Below are 21842 nucleotides of genomic sequence, written 5' to 3'. Positions count from 1 at the left end.
TCGGTTCTCTTTCTTTTTTTACTGCCCTGGCCACATACTGAATCCTGGAGTGTACTTAGTTTTTCACACAATGTATCAGAATTTTAACTTAGCTTTTGTTTCATAATGACATGGTGTACTACATCATGTCATGAGATTTTGTTTTAATAACTTCAGAATCTGGTGTGGCCCATATTTCTCATTTTTGACTATGTTCTGATATGTGAAACCCCGAGTTAAGAGGGTGTGCTTTCTTTTTAACTACATTGCAGTGATGCAGCTACATAGAAACACCCATGATGAGTAACACACGTTTGTAATGTGATACAGCAGCCGCGATATCTCGATGGATTCCTAACATTGAAGTATCGTGAGCTATCGGAATGCTTGCCATAGTGTTTGTGTCCACCCATCCACAAATCATTGACACAGAAGTAGTAAGTAAGCCTCTTTGTATATGTAGAAGAGTAATAGACGTGAAAAGGAATGATGCAGATTACCATTCACAAACAACTTTATTTAAAGAAGCCTTAGCCTTATATGACCGTCTCTGGGGAAAAGATTGAGTCTGATGTGTTTCTGTATAGTTCAATTTTCTTAGGCTATTCAAATCCTTAAATGGCTTGTTGACATGTCTAGTTGAGATCTAATTAATGATCCTTATCCCTAATCATCAATAAGTAACAATTGTTGACAATTAACTCTGCTCCAGTTGTTTAAGAGCACCACAAGCCTGGTGGCAGTTCTTGTAATCAAGATTAGTTAATCAGTTCAGGTCTATTGGAAGTAAATCTTGGAGGCCTCCGTGTGTGTCCGAAGTAAAATAGGAGCTGCTTGTGTTGACAGGCCTGAATAACTGCCCTATTGCTGTAGATCTTCACGATTAGTGTTAGAAATTACTCACAGACTGCATTACATTCTGACAAACACTGTGTGTGTGACTGTGCACACGACCCTCTCGCCAACAAATACCACAAGTATGCAAGAAAAAGCCATTTCCTTCTCTAAAAACAAGTAAGGATTGTGAATCTAATAATGGAACTTTAATGTCACAGTTTTTAGCACATTCGCCTCATTTGACTTACCAGAGAACTTAGCCTTCAATCTTACACCAGCAGTTTCTTTTTGTGCTTTAGCAAAACCTTTAAGAAAGAATAAAAATATATAACCCACACTAAAATGTGACATATTGGCCATGTACATATCCCAAACACACACTTTTCCAATGAAAGTGTTTCCACTTTTAAAGACTGGTGATTTTGCATTCTTGTAGACACATTTATGCAAATTGTTCTTCAAATAACCACCTTTCTCCTCCATTGCCCACAATCTTCTGTTTACATTTTGGCATTAGATTCTTTTTCAGGATGATGTTCACTGTTCAATGAAGAGATCGGATGAGATGGCTGCAGCTTTCCACCTCATCCAGATTGAACATCTGATGCCCCATTAAGAAGCATCAATTAGAGGTAAAACCTTTATACACAACTTCTTATCCTGTAGACTTAAGTGGACATTCTATAAGCTAGAATATGCTAGCTCCAGCTTGTATAAAGTGCTCTACTCATAATATTAATTGGAACAATGTATAACGCTCTGGGGTGTTTTTTTTTTTTTTTTTTTTTTTTTTTTTCTTTGTTTCTTTTAAATAACTCAGCCAGTTTTTAGGAAACTTTCCCACAATTTGTTAAACTGTCCACTAAAATCATGTTCTGGTACTGAAATCACCGTCAGCATCCCTCAGATTTTAAATTGTTTGAACATTGTTTAAAATCCCACAAAGGGTCTCGAGTTACTTAACATATGTGCTTCTGTTGCTAATAGGTTAAGCTGCCAATCGTGCACCACAACGTCTCCAATTTGAATCTGAGCAGGTATTATTGTTGTCTCTCTCCTGCAATTTGAGCAATTTCTATACTATGTTTAAATAACAGGATATAATGGTCCAGTACGTGATAAATAAATAAACAAACATTTGGGTGTTTTTGGAGACAAATATATGTGCTTTGAGTTTGTGAAATGTAGTAATGTAAAGCGCTTTGGGTGCCTTGAAAAGCGCTATATAAATCCAATCCATTATTATTATTATTATTATTAATGTATTCCAGTATGAGGCTAAACTCTTATGTCACTCAACCCAAATCCCAGGGAAAATCCCAAGGAAATCAATCAATTTGTGCAAGTATTTTACTCGATTCCTCACACATGCAGGCACACACAGTTGTTTCAGTCACTTCACACATGAACTTACATTAATTTCCCAATCATTTACCCCAACCATACCATATCGTCTAACCACATACTATCATCTCATCATATAACATATGTTCCAAACATTATCCTGACCTAAAAAACAAAAACAGGTTTACATTACAAGTATACACACACACACACACTTTTGACAAAGCTCTCTGGAGAATGGGCAGGGATCAAATGAACATTGGACAGTGTGCAACCTTATGTCGTCAGTACAAGTCATCACTAACTGCTTTCCGCTTGTGTATGTGTATTTGCGTGAGTGTGCGCAAGAGAACGATATCCTGAGGAAGATCACACCCTGACACTAAACCTCCCAACAGTGCGGGCGGATACTCTTTTCACCTGTTGACCTTTAACCTAATCCTCTTGGGTAACTGGGACCCAGTCGAATTTGTTGAAGATACACACCCACCACTGGAAAAGTGATATGATCATCACAACCAAAAATCAATAACAAGCATTTTCATCTAAGTTTATGGGTGGGATATCCTGCAACTCTTTTTTCTTGGTCCAACATTACAGCTCTGTTCTTGAATAAATTCATTTTTTGTGCATGTTTGGCTCTAACCCTTCCACAACTCACAAGAAGTGCAGATTTGGATTGACTCACGTCTGTGTGTACATGAATAGAGAGTGCCAAAGAAATCCATGTTTACTTCAAAATCAACTCCTCCATTCGTTGCACAGTCTTTTGTGACACACAGCCAAAATCTGCTGCCTGAACCAACATTCAGCTCTTGGTTCTTTCTGCTTGTTAGTAGATCAGGGAAACCCAGAGTACACACAAGTTTACAAAAATGAGCCGCATAGACTTTGACTGGACACAAATGGCTATATATATCAAAACACGGACAGTTTAACCATTTCCCCAGGGGATTACAACATATTTTCGTGATTAAATCGATGTGAGTTACTCCAATTTACTTGAAAACAATGTAAAATTAAATAATTAAACACAGGTAATCTTCTATAAACTGGAATGTCATTGGTTTGATCCCCACCTCCTACTGTACAGCTTGTAGGTGGAAGTGCACTTAGCAAGATACTGAAATCAGGCTTGCCCCCAATGTATTCACTGGTGTGACAGATAAATTGATGCATGCTTAAAGAAAAAACGGGTGAGGGCATTATTGTAGAGTGAAGCACTGAGTGGTCAATAAGAGGAGAAAAGCACCACAGAAAAATGTGAGGCAGTCCTCAGTGGTTAGGTCAGTCCAATGAGCTGACTGCAATAATATTTTCAGCCATAGTTTTGCCACTAATAATTATAAAATACCACATGATCACTAACGCATGGAGTCACACAAACCACCTGCAACTCAACACCTCAAAGACTAAGGAACTGGTTGTGGACTTCGGGAGGTCCAGAGAAGGTCCACTGCCGGTTCAGATAGAGGGGGAGGAGGTGGAGGTGGTCAACAAGTACAAGTACCTCGGGCTGTGGGTGGACAATAAACTGGACTGGTCATGCAACACAGAGCACCTGTATAAAAAAGCCCAAAGCCGACTGTACTTCCTCAGGAGGCTGAGGTCTTTTAACATCTGCAGGAAGCTCCTGAGGATGTTTTACCAGTCAGTGGTTGCTGGAGTACTTTTCTATGCTGTGGTGTGCTGGGGGAGCAGCACAGCAAAGAGGGACTCATCCAGGCTGGAGAAACTGATCAGGAGGGCTAGCTCTGTGGTCGGCATGAAGCTGGACACTCTGGTGACAGTGGCAGAGAAAAGGACATTAAAGAAACTGATGGACATTATGGACAATGCTGGGCATCCTCTGCACACGGCCATAAACAACCAGAAGAGTCTGTTCAGTGACAGGTTTCTTCTCCCCAAGACAAGAACTAACAGACTTAAAAACTCCTTTGTCCCACACGCCATCAGACTGTTTAACTCCTCTCTGGAGGGGAGAGGGAGGGGAAACAGGAGGACAAAGGAGGGGGGAACAACTAAGCTGTAGTGCCTCTGCACCTCACTGTACAATACCTTGTGCAATACTTTTTGTAAATAGTCAACAGTGCAATAGACTCAATACTTGAAATGTGCAATTCACTTGTATTTTTATTTTTTATTCCTATTTATTCTATTTATCCCCTTTGTATATTTTATTTATATTTGTCTCTGTATTTATATATGTGTGTGTGTGTGTGTGTGTGTATATATATATATATATATATATATATATATATATATATATATATATATATATATATATATATATATATATATATATATATATATATATATATATATAACAGTTCTGTAACTGTAACTTTGGTCGTTGCTGTGCTTTTTTTGGAAGTCGAATTTCCCAGAGGAACCCACCCGAGGGATTAATAAAGTTCTATCTTATCTTATCTCTTATCTTATCTTAACATGTTTTGCAGTAACACGAGCTGTGACTGGTGAGTCTATTCATGGTTATGAATGCTTTTCAGATCAGTTTTAAGCTGTTTTGATCATGCTATTAGCCGAAATACATAACCGTTAATAAGGCCCATCGTAACTCTAATAGTCGGAGCACTTTCGGAGGGATGAAACTGAAGCTGTGGAGCGTCCAAAAGAACGGCGGTACAGATGCTGAGGGCCCCTCCCCTCCAGCAGCAGCAGCAGCAGCAGCACAACAACTGGGAGTTTGCCGTCTGTCTTTCCCGGGGCGTACTGCCACAGACTACCCAGCCATCCAAAATACACACACGCAGTGCACGAAGAGTTCAAGAGCGCTTTTCAGTTTAACTAACGTTACAGGGAGTGGAAATATCTGCAGGAAGACCTCATTTTATCCATCCACTTTCCTTTTGGTCGGGTTGAAGTTGTGCCAAGTGTCATACTTTTGGTCGTTTTTTTGTGTGTGTGTTTGCAACGGACAACTTTCTGAGACACTGCTATTCATGTGGTGCACTTGCACGCGAGAAGAGACGAAGTCAGCGAGCGAGCAGGTGAGGAACACGCCATAATAATAACGAGGGTAATAATCTACACCAAGTTATAACCGTGTGTCAGGTGGACCACAGTAGAGTTTAAATTAATAAATTAATACTGCAGAGTTTTAAAGGGGGTTTAACGCTTTATGTGTATCTGTACATTTTATTAAGCTGGATTTACAAACTTAAACGTATTAATCAATATTTAAGTTTCTTTATTGTTTTCTTTTTCTTGATAGATCGTTTAAAGTACAGAGACTGTATATGGATATATGAGAAGTTGGTAAGAGGGAGAATTTTTGTCTTTGCACAGTGTTTGGGGAGGGGGTGGGAATTCTAAATGCCCCCAAACTGAATGTGACTATATGGACTTAAGCCAAGTACATGTCTACTGTCTGAATTAATCATACATACAGTAAAATGTTGACGTGGACACATTTACCTCATTGAGGTCATTTATTTGTGTTTGTGCATGTTAGTGGTTTACAGTCCAGCAGAAAAGAAAACAAGTAGTGATGTAGTTCTTTCTCACTGGTCCACTCTCCCCATATATTCTTTTAAAGGTTTACCTAACTTTGGACTGGGATCTGGTGGTTCTGAGAGAGGTAAACAAGGGAGGGAGGGAGGGGAGTTTGTACTTGTGTGGATGCATTGATTTCTCTGGCAGTGTTTCAGGGGTTTCGATCAGCATGACTGAGGTAAATAAATGACTTCTGCCTTGGGCGACAGAAAGACAAGACAGAAAATCTTGTCTGATTTTCTCCTTTAAACAGCGTCCAAACATTGCGTCATTGAGATGCTGTCAGGCATACCTAATACATACACACTGCAGTATACACACACATCCCCATGTTTACTTGGCCGGGAATGGGGAAGGCTCAAGACTGCTGTGGCTGTGATAGGAACCTTCCATGTGAAAAAATAAGTTACTATGTTGGACTGATTAAAGGGGTGTATTCCATTGTTTGCTATGCCAATCAATGCCCTTCCCATGCCGTGCTACAGTTGTGCCTCCTGTGTGCACTAATTCATTCCAGTTCTGTGTGGCATGTCTGGACCAATCCAACATTTCTCTAAAACAACCACAGCATCAATATTGAGCTGTGTTTTAAATGGCCTACAGCAACACTTCTGAGCTCTGTCAGAAGTCAGTGCAGTCTCATGCTGAGGCTTTTTCCTGGACAGTGATGAAAACTAAAACCTTAAAGGGGTCTTTTGCAAAACTCAACAGGTTTCGGGTGGAAAGTGTTATTAAAACATACTTGTATGCTGCACACTAGTCTAGCCTAATATGGTTATGTTTGCAAAATCCCTCAGTGCTGACAGACAAAGCAACTGAGAAGACACATTTACTGCAGTGATGTTAGTATGTTTAGAGTGTCTACAACAGCTAGGTGCCAGTGACTTGCAGACAGACTGACTGGCTCGGTTTGGCTGTTTTTCTGTGGCCTCTCTGTGTCCCCACTCTGTAAATGAACTGTGCTTAGGCTCATATGGAGATAAACTGCATAACAGAGTCTTTCCAGCACTTACAAAGAACAATACAGTTGCTTCTCAAGTGTGTAGATGACAGTTTGGTCTTGAGAAGAGTTGTTGCATAGCCTAGATGGGTGTACCCCTATATCCTCAGGCCATGAGGATACAAGTGGGTGCACTTACAAATGTCAGTCACTGTTTTCATGCCCTATATTGCTCCCATCTGCCTCCCTCAGGATGGTATTAGCTTACACGCACACATTTGTTCATACATGCAGGCACTCATACAGATTCTGAGTGGCTTTCCGGCGTCATGACCTGTTCTGTGTGAGTAGAGTTACTGGTTTTGTTGTCAATTATCGGCAAAACTACCTGCATGTTTATCTTCATCCAACCGTCTCAGTTACATGGTCTGTTCTCTCTTTTACATATTCCCTGGCTTTGTTTTCAGCTCATGTTTTTTAATTGCCATTTTCTCTGTTGACGAGTTAAACCATAGATCAAGTATCACTCCTTGCTGCTTCCTCCCAGCTTTCCATTAGCCCTTGTGTGTGACAGGAGACCTGAGCTGGCTCTGTGACAACTGCATGTGGTTGTGAGGAGCTGTGAACCTTGTCTTCTATTGTTGAAGACCAACAGTAAACATAAAGTGAGTCTTTAATAACAGGTGCTGGGGCATATTATTTGGCTTTGGTGTATTTGGTTTCCATACCAGCAGCCTCCAGGAGTGTTCCCTTTCCAGTGTTTTGAGATACAGACAAAATGTAGACAGACAGGACCTCAGGGTTGGAATTTAATCCATCTTCTTTGGTATTCCCCACAGACGTACTCTTCACTTCCAGAACGGAAGGAATTCAACTGGAATGTCCTCTTGTCTAGGCATTTCCATTCACAGATTTCATGCATATTGGTTTAGAGCAAAGTGTAATTGTGGGTTTATATTGTTTAAATTAAGACCTGAGTCATTTACTCTGGGAAATCCTCACTTAAATCCATTGACCAGGGCAGTAGAATCAACTGTCTGGAGTCCATAGAGTCTAATTTTGTATAGTTATGAGAGAGATTTGGTAATCAAACATTTTAGAAGTTATATGATATAATTAAAGGTAACAGATTCAGGAAATCCAGGCTGTCCGACTAGTAAGGGATCAACCCTATTCTGTTGCATGGAGAAATATTTGGCATCTTTACCAAGCATGGTTTGCACTGTGTATTCCTTCATTATTTGGGACTAATTTACTGCAGTGTTTTCAACTTCAAAGCCCATCTCTGTCTCCATCGCCATGTTTTGGATGATTAAATGTTGCGTGTAAGGGGATATTTTGGCAATTTATTTTGCATTCAATTTCTGGAGCGATATCTAATTTCCCAGGAGATGCACATGCTGCGCTGTTAGATATTATGTTTCAGTCAGATAATGTGGGATCACGTTAGTGATTAAAATGCTAAATGAATCACAGTTTGTGGCCTTGATGTCTACTTAATAAAATGAGTAAACAAATTACACAAAAAACTTGCACATTTATACTATGAAAGTTCCCCAAAAGCTTTAATTTATAAGCATGTATTGTAGCTTGTGGGTGGGGGGGGGATTGATCTGTATCCAGAATAATACCTCAGGGATCACATGTTTCATATTTACATTTTTTGAACCAGCAGTTAATTCCTAGCATACTTTAAAGCCGCTGATTATGAGCCTTTATATCAGTCTTATTGACAGCTTATCTTATTGACCGCTTTGCTACTGTTATTTTAATGTGGTCATAAAGTCTAACATAAAAATAAAAGACATGACATGTTTAAAACACAAAAAGTAAGGTTGATTCCTGTCTTTATGGAACAGTGACGTGTTTCCTTAATTACTTCCATCTATACCTGGAGTTATAGTTTGTAAACCCACTTTAAAATGTAATGTTTCTTCCATATTCTTTGTAGTTTGTATTTTTAGCATTTTTCCTGTGAGACATTAGCTCACACACAGAGAGTTGCATGCTTGCTTAAATACAAGGCTAAAGAAAAGATGATTGACTCTTGCCAAGAAAAACAATTAATGTCTTGAGAACTAGAAACAATTACCTATGTTGTTCTGCTAGGTCAGTGCCTGTGGTCAGGGAATAAAGACAAATAGCTGTGCTAATGCACTCCGTCCTGTGGAGATGGAGGAGTTAGATAATAGTGTACTCTACAGGGCACCTGGGTGTTGTTAAATGCCTCATTAGGGGTGGTCTTGGTGCAAGCATGCCCATAGCCAGAGCACTTCTTCACCATCTGCTCTTTTCTCATGACTGCTGGCAACTTCTGTTGTGTATTCACTTGAGCTAGTTTCTCTTTACGATTCTTGTACAGCGTGTCGGCTACTAGATTCACTGATAATACTAACTGAGTAGATGTTTTATGGCATGCAAAGACTGTATTGTTTAAACCGAAACAGAAGAGTCAGTATATTTAAAGGTGCTTTGTGTTGGTGAGAGATCAGAAGCCAGGAGCCCTTGGCTGCTAGCTTTAAATCTGTCACCATCTCTATCAGGATTGTTTCTCCTGACACCCTGCACTGTGTGCCGGCCATGCTGCCAAAGACAACAAGGACTCTAGTCACCAGGAAATAGGGGTGTTAGCTTAACTTACATGGCACAAGAAGTTGGTTTCCCCCATTATTCACATCTCTTGTGCACTTTTTCCCTTATTTCTCTTTTCATTTCCGTTATTGACACATTCAAAGTACTGACTCACTGGTACTCTGGTATTCCTCCTCCAGTGTGTGTCATCTATTACTCAAGAATTTTTTTATTTTTTTTTTTTCTTCCAAGACTTGTACTTTTCTTTTCCTGGGGGTCATTCTTCTAGCGGGGTGTTGCACATGTCTGTGCTGCAGATAGATGTGGGCACTCAAGCTGTGAAAAGAGATGCATTACTGAAGTGCTTATCACTTGAGTGAAATTGTGTCACTGCTCTCCTGAAAATACTGTAGGGAGGATAAGCTTCACCATCAGCACTATCAGTATCGCTCACAAAGTGCAAAGACTACAGGGATTTTAGCCTCCTAACTTTCTCACTCTCTTTGCTGATTGCCCATCCATCACGCAGAGCTCTATATCTGTATTTCTAACCCTGAAGGTGTGAACACGTCTCAATTTGTCATCCTAAATAAACACCAGTCTGTTTATCAGAGTCTAATCCTCTTCGTTTTAAAGCTATGGGGCACTTGGAAGGGTGCCGCTCACCCCTGTTTCTGCACAAAGAGCTACAGTTTTAAACATCAGATGACTGAAGAAAGAAATCAAATAAACTTAAGTGAGTTGTAGTCGAACACCTAATATCTGTTTCACATTTTACCTTGCAGTACAAATCAATGGGCAAAGACCCGGGTCAGTATATTTACTCAGGATATCACCTTTTTTTTTAAGGTGCTGCTTACACATTATCAAATGGCTATTCTCTATATGTGGTGGACTTCTAAGGAGCATACATGCTGTCAATATTAGAGATATAGGAGTGTGAATGTCATATCTAATCTAGCTTTAGCTTGACATTGTTTATGTTGTCACTTGACAGGTTGATGTGTGCTTTCTGAAATTGGGTGGAAGGAAAGTAATGATGGTGGCAAAAGGTCTTAAGGGGAGGCATTCTTTCAATGCATTCATTAATTTCTCCATCAATAGTCTGGTTAATTAGTATCCTAATGGCTGTGGGATTTGCAGGAATGCAGGTTAAAGACAGGGACGGTACTCAGTCTGTACTTAGAAGATGCAATGAATGCATCAACGGTGTAATAAAGGGCACAGATTTCATGAAGCTGCAATGTGTGTAAAAAAACATTTTGCATGATTCTGCACTCTTGAAGAGGTGGTAAAGTTAATCTGAATATTATCTTGTATTGTATGAATTGTGCTGACAAGCAACTTTAATTTTAAGAAGGAAAATTAGTATCAGGGTTCAGTGACAAAGCTTTATATACTAGTTCCACTGCTTCACTTTTTAGGTGTCCAAGTACCACTGAAAAAAATATAAATTTATTAAAACACAGATTTTCAGAATATAACAAGTGATTAGTTAATTTTTAGTTCTTGTCTTTTTTCCTTCTTACTTCTTTTTTTTTTTTTTTTTTTTTTTTTAAACTTGTAACAGTCTGTGCTCCTGCTACTTATTCTAAACCACACATTTATTTAAAAGCACAGCTTTTCAATCCTAGTCAGACAGCTAACTTTTCAGAATGTGAACTAATGTCTGGGCATTTTTAATTGATTGTGACGTCCTAAACAGGGCATGGCCCATTTTTTACATGGTATAAAGGAGGAAGTGACAGGGTCATCAACCAATCCTTAAGCTACTGGCAAGTATCCTTAAGGCAAAGAATTAAGTTGAGTTATCCATGTGAAAAGGATATGGGAGGAGAGAGAAAAGCGGAGACGTGCCTGATGAAAAGTAGTAGAATGCAACTGTTTTGTTAGTCTGACCTTTGTTTGGGGCAAACAGATTTAAAGGCGAAACAAAAGGAGAGCCGGTGACAAGCAACAGCTGATGTAGGATGGGCAAAGGAAGGGGACATGCCTGTAGGGCTCCATGGCGAAACAGCCACAGAAGTTTGTGTATATTCCCCCTCTCTGGAGTTAGATGAGACTGCTTGCATCCTCATACACTTATGATTGCTCCTCCCTAGCTTGACTCTTTACACTGGTCTCCCTCCAAGGTTGCAGAAAAGCACAAAGTGAAAACACTACAAGATGACTCCACACAGTATGAAGAAAGAGGACTCTAGCAATCAGACCTGGAATGAGGTTGGGGCTATGTTCTGCTTGTCTGGCAGTAATTATGGAGGCAAAGGGAAGAAGTTTATGGCTCTATTCCATCCGGAGGTCACACTGTTTGGACTGATTTTGTTGGCCATCCTCCCTGTTGGAGCAAGCATCAAACAGAGTGTCCCCAGGGTCAAACTCAGCCATAGAGGTAAGAACTAAATATTGCTGATGTTTGTTTTAATTCAAACAATATTGCTGTTTGACATAGGATTTTATCTTTTCATTTTTTTTCTTTCTTGTCATACATCTTTCCATCTTTCAGTGTGCATCTTTTTTTTCTTACTTGAATGTGACTTGTGCAACAGGCAGAGGAAATGGTAAGAGGAGAATTTAGTGAAGTTTATGGAGATGATCTGTAGCACATAAACATGAAGCAAAGTGAAAGGTTTCTCACTTACTGATCCATCAGTCTGCTGTGTGGATATTATCTGATTTTATAAATGTGCTCTGTGTCCATGTATGTGGCTTTGCATAAACCAAGTGTGTTTGCTTTGTGCCACCAAAAGTTAGGAAGTTATATTTTTGCATTCCTCAAACCTGAGTGCAAACTTTACTTCAAAGTCGTCATCCCTAATGCTGTGTATCAGCTACAAGGAACCACACAAATTAACTTAACTTTTGTTCCATAAAATTGAATCCCCACTGTGACCTGAAAGTGAACTCACTCTGACTTCAACCTCCAAAAGCTTTTGGTCTTTTGGTCAAGGCTTCTAAAACCAACTATGCCTGGAAATAGATACATATGCATGTCCTACTGTATGTGTCCAACAAAAACATATGCAAGTAGCTGCAGGAATAAAGATTACTGTGGACACTGTTTTTTCAGCAGTTAGCCTAGTATTTAGCTCTACGGTTTGTCTTATTTTATGTTTCTTCCAAGCCAGTAAAGTAAAGTACTTTATCATGTCATGTAGTCTGATTGCCTTTAATTTGGCTACATGCTACTTTAATCTTCACTAAAGTGAATGGCTATTTGACAGCAATATCCATATTTGGTTCTCTCAGTGAGAATCACTGAGGCAAAGACAAATCTGTCAAAAATAACAAAAGCTTAACCAAGTGCATGCATCCTGCTCCTCTTGTCATCATTTCATTAGTGGACACTGTTCAAAAGCAACACCACCCAGCAGTGAATTCACTTCCAGCATAGCATCAGCTTTACGTAAGCCCAAATACAGATTCAATGACTAAAGGGTGAAATTATAAAAAGTAAAAATCCCTCATTGAGGGAGTACCTCTAAACAAACTGCTTTAAAATAAAAACCCAAGAACTTTAGTTTTCATCTAGTGAACATGTAGCATTAGCTTCTAATCAATATGTCTGTCTGACCTAAAATATAATAGTGTCTGCCATGCTCCTCTGAATATTCTGAAACCACATTGCACATTTATTCCTGAGACTGTAATTGTTTCACCATAATCAGGTTCTGGTGGAGCTACAAGTGAAAACAGAAATGACCAGATGGATAATTCAATAAATGAACGTGTTACCCTGGTAGCTACAAAGTCTTTGATTACAAATGGGAATTGAGCAGGATAATTGTCTGGATAAATCATAGCAAGCATATGGGTGTGATGTGACCTGCATCCTGCACACCCCTACCCTTCACCATATGAGGTATTTTTAGCAGTGACAATGTGTCTGATGCAGTTGACCTCCTGCCATGTGCTACATGTGAGAAAGGGCAGATTCAGGCATTGCTTACAGCTCTGAAGAGGTCTCTAAGTCTAAAGCTTGATCAAGTCTTACTCCAATAACTGCGTGCATGAAAGCAACATTGAGTTCCAATAACAAAGCTAATCAAGAGGTTTTCATGTTGTTTAGGGCTCTCCTCTTTGAAGAAATGTGTGGAGACTATGCTAAGCTTCAATAGGCTCATAGTGCTGTGTGTTTACAGAACAGATTACTGCACACCACACCAAGGGCTAGCAGGCCTAATTCTCTGTGAGTTTTGTCTGTTTGGGGCATGATATGTGTGTAGGAGGGAGATACATCAGCACATGGGGGTTCAGTGTAAAGGGGAGGTATTAAGGGAGATTGTGTGGTGAGGAGGGGTCCCAAAAGTTCAAATATTGAAGGTTGGTAACCTCTCCAATCATTCTCACCAAGAGGGTAATCACAGTGTCAATCCTTTCAGAGTGACTCCCACAGGACTCCTCTGCACCGAGCCAGTGTTTACTCAAGGCATGTGGCAAGTGTGGTGCGCTGAAAAGAGCCTCGTGATAGAAGAGAGTTCCTCTAATGGAGATCAAAGACACGATCCTGAGCTAAAAATGTCGAACATATTCAGCTTTCAGAAACCTATGGACCTTACAAGCTGCGAGTCCAGGTCTAAAGCAAGCAAACTGTATATATAATTTCATATAAAAACAGTACGTGTTCTGCATAAAAATGTACAAGTGAATAGCAAAATCGTACTATTGTGTAATGGATGAACAACAGGTATTCCTGTCTAAAAGTCTACTTACTGAGATACTATGCTATCTAAATTGAAAAAAAAAATCGTATTTATGAGCATGTGTAGCTAAACAGGATTATGCAACTTTAAGTCGAGACTTTTTTCATCTCAGTGACTGTCTTTGGGATTATACTGGTTTTAAACTGCTGAGAATAAATTGCGCCCCACAGTGTAGTCCTACCAAAATATGTTTTTTCACTTTAGTTTAATTTGACTCACAATACTGCATTTTACATGGCAGTGGGGATATTTGTTAATGTGTTTGTCTGTGTCTTTCTCATACTGGGACAGAACTGCTGAAGGTGGGCAGTGTATCTCTGTTTTTGAGCCCCTCCAATGGCCTTCATTCGCAGTCGCTGTTGTTGGATGAAGAGAGGGGTCGTCTTCTGTTGGGAGCCAGGGACCACATCTACTTGCTTGACCCTGACAATCTGGCTGAGTCCCCTACAAAGGTATGCTATATATATGCATGTGTAAAATCAATATAGCATAAAGAATAATCCAGGTTCAGACGTAAAAAGACAAGACACTGTACTAAGTAAAGAGCAGTGCTTATTTTTGCATTTGTTCATGTCATTTGTTATAATGTAGACATTTTTTCAGGTACACGTCAATATATTTACAGGAGTGTAAAGTAGAGCCAGAATGATATATCAGGAGGGTCAATATATTTATAGATATTAGCTGTTTGCTGATATAGCTGTATTAGCATTTATAATGGACAATAAATGAAAATTATAAAAATAAAGAAGAAACCAGGTGCACAACCTTATGAGTGTTGATGTTTTTCCACCAGAAGGCACTCTCCAACTTCCTGTTTGAAATGCCACAAACAAACAACAAAACAAGCTGAGTTGGGTAGAGTATAAATGAGTAAAATATCGAGGACCACTTGTAAAACTAAAACAAGAATACCTCAGTATTGGTTTAAAAACCTTATATTACTTGAAGAAATTTAAGTTTAAAGCTTTCACACACGTTAACTGACCTGTTAGTTAATGTGAACAATGCATTATGGAACATTTAGCTGCTACCTGTTTGGCAATTAAGTAGGGCGATAAGAATCGTTTTTTCCATTAGAATTTTCCTGAAATGCACTCAGCTATGTATTGTTTTAGGGAAACACTGATCTTTCAGTCAATAGCAGTCTGAAGTTATCTGTCTAGTAAGGTCAGGGTCATCAACTTAGAGAGTCCTTGCCCCCACCCACACGCATGGAGCACACACACAATTACATACATCAGGTATGTACACGTTTGATGGAGTGTGCATGCTCAGACTTTACACAAACACACAAATGCATTTGGATGGATGCCATATGTTAACATTTGTAGATGTTAGTGTGTTTATGCAGCTGAGGTTGATCCACTGGTGGGAAGACGGTGTGTTTATTTGATCTTTATCTGGTTGTTTTAACTCTTAGTCTTGCTCTTAAAGTGTTGCATTTCTGTTGCCTTTAGGGGTCATTGATATAGATGCCAGAGAGATATGAACAGAAAGTCTGACCCTCTGAGCCCTGTGAGATCAGCCTTGACAGTGAATGTGATCTTCCCCTGCAAACTCAGTGTTTATCAATTACTGAACACGCATGCCTGGACTGGGACTAAAAGCCCCTGAAAGTCAGGGCTTTATGATGCTCACAAGCATTCCAGGTGTTTTTACCTTTTATTATAAAGAAGTCCACATAATTTAAGTCTTTAAATAACTATATATGCTAAAGTAAATTACTCATTTTTACTAGGTGAAACAAGGTCAGCGATCACATGAAACTCTATCCAAAACTAATTAAAACACTAACACAGGCACACTGTTCTCGCTCAGCACATCGTATTGTAACGCTGCTTTTCTGTATGATAATTCAGCCATGAATAAGTTTGGGGATAGCACTCCATGGTAGGATTTAGTGGAGGTAACACGCTAAGCACATAAGCCTGTTATAACACATGTATGAGTATGGTGGCATACATTAAAGGGAGGCTGGATGTTATACCTCAGCTAATCTCTTACCACAACACCTACAGGTGTTTAAATACTGTAAAAATGCCATTTGTTATTTAGATATGGATAGAGATGAAAGGGAAAACATTGTGTAGTTATTATTCGTTTCATTTTACGTTTAGCATATTTCGGTGTAAAAACAGAATGAAATAAAATACTATTTAAAGCAAAGGAAAAAAAGTTTGAGCGTTCAGGGGCCTGCTCTTGTTTTTACCTTTTTAACTTAAATGATTCATTAAAAAAGAATCAGGTTAAAGGATCTAAAAGAAATCCAGAAAATCTTGTATCCTACTCTATATTCTCAAAAGTAACAGCTATTCATGGAATGTTTGTCACAAATAAAAAAATGTAATCTTTAGAACTTAAATATTTTAGCATAGCATGCAAACTATAAAGAACTGCAACAGGTCTTCTGTAAATTGAAGCTGAATGCTCACATTCTGGTTATATTGTAAGAAGTGAAATATTTCTGATTTATCGGTTATTAGATTCACTGGCCTGCTCTGAAGGAAAACGTGGAAATGTGCAAACTGGCTGGCAAAAATGAAAATGTAAGTGTTTCTAAAGAAATCTATAGAGTTTAAGTTTCTGTGATTACTAAATGTACCTGTTCAATCAGTCCTTCCAGTGTACCTCATACATGTTCTTTTTCTGTCCCTGCTTGTTCCAGCTGGAATGTGCAAATTTTATCAGGGTCCTTCACAATTACAACCGAACACATGTCTATGCCTGTGGGACAGGGGCCTTCCACCCCACTTGTGCATTCATTGAAATCACTGGCCACAAAAAGGTAAAGTGGGCATGAGTGGATCTTAACAGGAAACATTTTGACTAGAGTCGATAAATAGGCTTACGTTTGTGAATCCTCTTAATTTTGTCTCTCAGGATGGCGTTTTGAAGCTGCTGTCTAATACAGAGGAGTCTGGCAGGTTGAAATGTCCTTTTGATCCCTTGCAGCCATTTACATCAGTCCTCACAGGTAAGATAACATAGGTGACATTGTACAAAGCAGTCCTCTACCTGCCTTATCTTTTATTGAGCGAGAATTTTATAGCTGCAGAGCGCCACGCTTCACTTCACTCAGTTATTTGCAATGAATTTGTATTCATGTCTTTGTTTGTCAGCCCTCTTCTCCCATTTTTGGGGGCCAAGAAAGTTACTTGGCAGACAAATGCAAAACAATTGTGTCTCTTGCATGTGCTTGTTTCAGTATGTTAATTGAAATCTTACTCACTCTGTGTATATTTAAAAAAAAAAGCTGTAAGATTTGTTTTCTAAGTCTACTGTGCTTCTATTTAGATCAGTACCTGTATGCGGGCACATCTTCAGACTTCCTGGGCAAAGATACAACGTTCACACGCTCCCTAGGCCCTCCTCCTGACCAACACTACATACGCACAGACATCTCTGAAGACTACTGGATCAATGGTACACACATGCTTGCACACATCCACGTTAACAGGCTGACTGCACTCCAAACTTGTTATTGCTTTTTCGCATAACTTCTGGCCTCTCTACTGATACAAAGAGCCTCTCTGTGCCCTCAGGATGGTTATTGGCATTCCAGAGGGAAGGAAACAGCCCACTTACTCATTTAGCTGGAACTTTTATATGATTGCCATAGCTGAGCCAGGACCACGCCTATGGGGGAATTTACAGTGTGCCACAAAGTTCACAGTCCTAGTCACACCGCATGTTAGCCAGGGGTATGCACTTAGGACTGAGGAGTGACCTTCTCTGCATGCATCATCTCCTGTTTGCAGTGTTTTATAGCCACTGATGGACTGTCATGTATCAACAGTTGTCACTAGAACCTAAATCCATATACATGGTCTCCACATTTCACAACTACACAGTCAGAGATTTTTGGAGTAATGCGCGCTCTCTCTCTCCCTCTCCCTCTCTGTCGGTGTGTGTAAACAGTGAGTGTCGACACAGGGCGGCCGTCTCGTTTTCCCATTTCTTGGAGTGTTTCGGTGTTTCAGTGGAACATCTTTTCATGACTAGCAATGACCTTCTGTCCCATGTGTTAGCTATAATGCATTAAGCCGTTCCAGTTGGGGAATCACCCTCTAGTGGTTGGCTTGGCTTCTAGGTGTCGAGCTAATGTTGATGTAATGTCACTGTAACGTTTAAACTTTTGGGCCTGTTCCCTCCTAATGGCAACATGCTGTTGTTTCTCCTCACTGCTATTTTCCTACATCATATGTAGCACTTGTTGTTTTAATACAGTGTCCAGTGCCGTAAATGCAGTTGAAAATTGTGCTTACTAATAATTCTTAGTAGCTTGAACAGTTAAAATCAATCCAAAAATAACCTATTTGCCCTCCAGTAATTTTCAGAGGCAAACATGCTTTGTGCAGTTTAACTGTATTGTAAGTATTAATTATCCATTTGATAATTAGCAAGTGTACAGATTAAATTTTGCACATACACACAGGATCATCACATAAAACATAATATATTCTTATTCATAGGCCCATGACAGTTTTATTTTTTAATTTTTTCACAATCAAAAACATTTTAGACATAGAATTATCTCCCAACTCTTTTGTTCCATTCAGATGTCTGGACTGTTTGAAGTTTTTTCTGCTGTATCTTCTTTTGCAATTGTTGCATTCACAGCTGTCCTGCTTTACTGTCACCTTTGCATCAGCATTGTGTCTAACCACAGCAGGTACTTCCCTTTGCATTATTCAGTTTTTAAATGTTTGCTAAAACATCCAGAAGTATCGTGTCAGTTTCATGTTGATAGATTGCTTTCACGTCCCAAAGAGGCCAAAAAAACCAGTAACAAAGATTTTAAGTACAGGACATATACACTTGTCATAGATGCTCACATATAAATCAGATGTTTAACCCAGGGTGTGTAAGAGTATCTTTATGCTGCACTGATGCATAATTGATACTGCCTGACATACTGAAAATCATGTAAATTTAAACAAAACTGCTTTTAAAGTCAATTAAATCTTCTTTTACAATTGCTGCATGTACCTAAGTGCAGTTTATGTTCAGCCCATTTCAGCTTTACACTTAGTAAAGAGAGAGTAATACATCAAATCTCTCTGCAGAAATAGAAGACGACTGTAAATAAACACATGCTAAGTGTAGTTTTAATGCTACCTTAAGACTGCAGTTCATGCCAAAACCATTATGACTCATTTTAATGCTATTTCCTCTGTCTTCTCCATTCTGTGTCTTCAGAGGCCAGGTTTATAGCTGCCCATCCCATTGCAGACACCTACAATCCAGATGATGATAAAGTATACTTTTTCTTCCGCGAGGTGTCCTGGGAAGGCAACGACAAAAGCATCCTCTCCCGAGTGGCTCGTGTGTGCAAGGTGAGATATTACAGGAGAGAGGTGTGGAAAGTAGGAGATATATGGTGGAGGGGTGAAGGGGCTGGTACAATATAACTAATGAGCAACAGCAAAGCCAATGAAAGACAGTATGATGCTGTACATGGATGCTGAGGCCCAGGTAGTGATGTGGTAGTAGCAGAGAACTGGTGCTTGAAAAGACAGCCTAAAGTAGATAGGACCTTGTAAAATAAGAGATGGTGTCCTGATCGGGTGTTAGAATTCTTATTTTTGCTGTGTTTTTACTACCTAGTCAGTCACTGAGGTCAATATAGGTAATTTCTTTTCTGAAAGACCTTTGATGATAATGTGTCACTGCCACTTAGGTTCTGTTTGACAGCACGTCAAAACAACTATAAGTTTAGCTGCACCGCTGACTGTGGGCATAAGCAGTGCAGTTGCATGATCTGAGGCTCTCTGTGCACCACGCCGTGTGTCGCAAGAGGCAGACTAAACACAACAAAAAGCAAGCCATTTATTATGGCTGATGAAAAGTCCATAAATACAAAGTGCATAAGAAAAATAACAAAATAGAGACTATAGAAGTGGAGACAGCTGGGGCAAACTAGACGGATATAGGCAATCAAGAGAGGGAGACAAGATCAAGTTCAAGGGGGCCAAATACTTTTACAAGCCACTGTAAATCACCTTTTCAAAGATGCTTAAACATAACTGTGAGGATGAAAAATGAAATCAAAACAGGAATCAAGCCCTCAACCTATACTTAAAAAAAACAAACAAGCTATAAGACCAAACAGAAAACAGCCAATAAATGACTAAATCCAGAAATCAAAAGATTCAACTCTATGTAACAGACCAGGCATTATAACACAGTGTCCAATTAGTTCTCAGAGTGGAACTAGGTGACATGGCAGTTTAATATTAGCATGCACGATCCAGGACTGCATTCTTAGAAAAAAGCTTTCAGTGTGGTTATGACTTGAGAATAAGCCGTAAAGCAGACTGGAAGGAGATTCGTCTGAATTACGGCCCTTTCTTCTCTGAGCCATGTGTCTCTCATGTACTTTGTACTTTGGTTCATATTCATTATCTGCATTGTGAATGACAGCTCCTTACATCAATCCTCTTTGAAGATTATCACCATTGTGAAAGATCCCCATTAAGTGCTTACATTTTGGGGGGTCTCTTAAGCACAAGTGTGTTTTTTGTGTGTTAAACCATAACAGCCCTTTCTACACCACTTGGCTAAGCTTAACAAGGGGGGTCTTTTAAGTTTTCAATGCGTGACAAGGAGATACACTTGAACCCTCTTACCATACCTCAGTCAAAGGTCTCAATTTAAAACAGCAATTCATATGCTAAAGTAAAACCTGCATTATTAATCAGCATTTGAATTCTCCCCTTCATCACGCTGCACTTCCCCTTCGTTCGTTTTCCTTTTATGTTTTTCACCCTTCTCAGTGTTTTCCTTTCACTTTTCAGTTACTCCTGACTGAAGGTCTTCTTTGTGCAAGTTAAACAAGCAAATGTATTCCAGAGGCATGTGGTTCACTTGTTTATTTTCATAATTAGTGAAGGAAACCTGAGTCAGTCTATGATGCTCTGTGTTGTCTTTCCAACCGCATTGGCTGGATTACAGTGTTTATGCTCAAATGTATATTATTAATTACAGTTCGTGTTCAGCCGCGTTGGACAGCTGCACTCTCCGACGATGGTTTGTTACAGAGTGTGTGGTTGTGTTTCAGAATGATGTGGGTGGGCTGAGGAGTCTGACCAATAAATGGACAACCTTCCTCAAAGCCAGACTTGTGTGTTCCATCCCTGGGCCAGATGGCGTGGACACACACTTTGATCAGCTCCGTAAGTGACTGTAAGATTAAAAACTGAAAATCTGGTCAATAAAGTCAGTTATATGTTCTAAAAATTGTCTTCGGAGAAAATTTCATACAAGGACGGAAATGCATCAACAGTACCACATGGCTAATGGTGCTACCAACTGCAGTTCTTCAATACTGCAATTTATTGTTGGATGCTCGCCTAAATCTTTTCTGTTTGGTTATTGATAACAAAAAAAAAACCTTTTTCATTCTTTTTTATTTTGTAGAGGATGTCTTTCTACTCCCAACCAGAGATGACAAAAACCCCATAGTGTATGCAGTCTTCACAACCTCTAGGTATGATTTTTATCAACACAACCTCAGGTCCTTTCCTGTTTCTCCAAGCATTAACCTGACCTGTTCTTTTTACTTTTCCTCCAGTTCCATTTTCCGTGGCTCAGCAGTGTGTGTTTATAGCATGGCAGACATAAGGGCTGTGTTTAATGGACCTTATGCCCACAAGGAGGGGCCTGACCACCACTGGGTAGAATATGAGGGGAGGATACCATATCCCCGTCCTGGAACGGTATGTTGTATGCCAAAGAGAAGAGCATAAAGGAAAAAAAAGAAAAGAAATCATCTGTACCTTCTGCACTTATCACTGTTAGCTATTCTGTTTCCATATATTGGATAAGGTGTTTAATTTTCCTCCTAATCGAAAAATTATAAACATGGCTTTAATGTAAAGGTTTGCTGGAGGGCATACTTACATCTGCACATGCAGCCTGGTAATGCATGACCTTCACTTACACTTTGATGA

The 21842-nt window shown here is 39.4% G+C and overlaps 1 protein-coding gene across 1 annotated transcript in view; it reads left to right on the top strand.

Moving 5' to 3' along the window:
• Window positions 1-5031: 5031 nt before the first annotated feature.
• sema3d (sema domain, immunoglobulin domain (Ig), short basic domain, secreted, (semaphorin) 3D) overlaps window positions 5032-21842 on the top strand; it is a 29456-nt gene continuing 12645 nt past the window's right edge. Inside the window, exons 1-11 of the mRNA XM_085357365.1 lie at window positions 5032-5171; window positions 11320-11576; window positions 14179-14339; window positions 16374-16436; window positions 16556-16675; window positions 16771-16864; window positions 17185-17313; window positions 19090-19226; window positions 20951-21065; window positions 21310-21379; window positions 21464-21608. Coding sequence (XP_085213491.1) covers window positions 11354-11576; window positions 14179-14339; window positions 16374-16436; window positions 16556-16675; window positions 16771-16864; window positions 17185-17313; window positions 19090-19226; window positions 20951-21065; window positions 21310-21379; window positions 21464-21608 — 1257 coding nt within the window. The 5' untranslated portion in view covers window positions 5032-5171; window positions 11320-11353. The remainder of the gene's footprint in view (window positions 5172-11319; window positions 11577-14178; window positions 14340-16373; window positions 16437-16555; window positions 16676-16770; window positions 16865-17184; window positions 17314-19089; window positions 19227-20950; window positions 21066-21309; window positions 21380-21463; window positions 21609-21842) is intronic.

This window comes from Diplotaxodon limnothrissa, linkage group LG7 (genome assembly GCF_057381915.1).
Source record: "Diplotaxodon limnothrissa isolate DT_005_m linkage group LG7, D_limnothrissa_male_GT1.1, whole genome shotgun sequence".
Lineage (NCBI taxonomy): Eukaryota > Metazoa > Chordata > Actinopteri > Cichliformes > Cichlidae > Diplotaxodon > Diplotaxodon limnothrissa.
The sequence above is the reverse complement of the archived record's forward strand: the minus strand, read 5'-3'. Positions and strand labels throughout refer to the sequence as shown.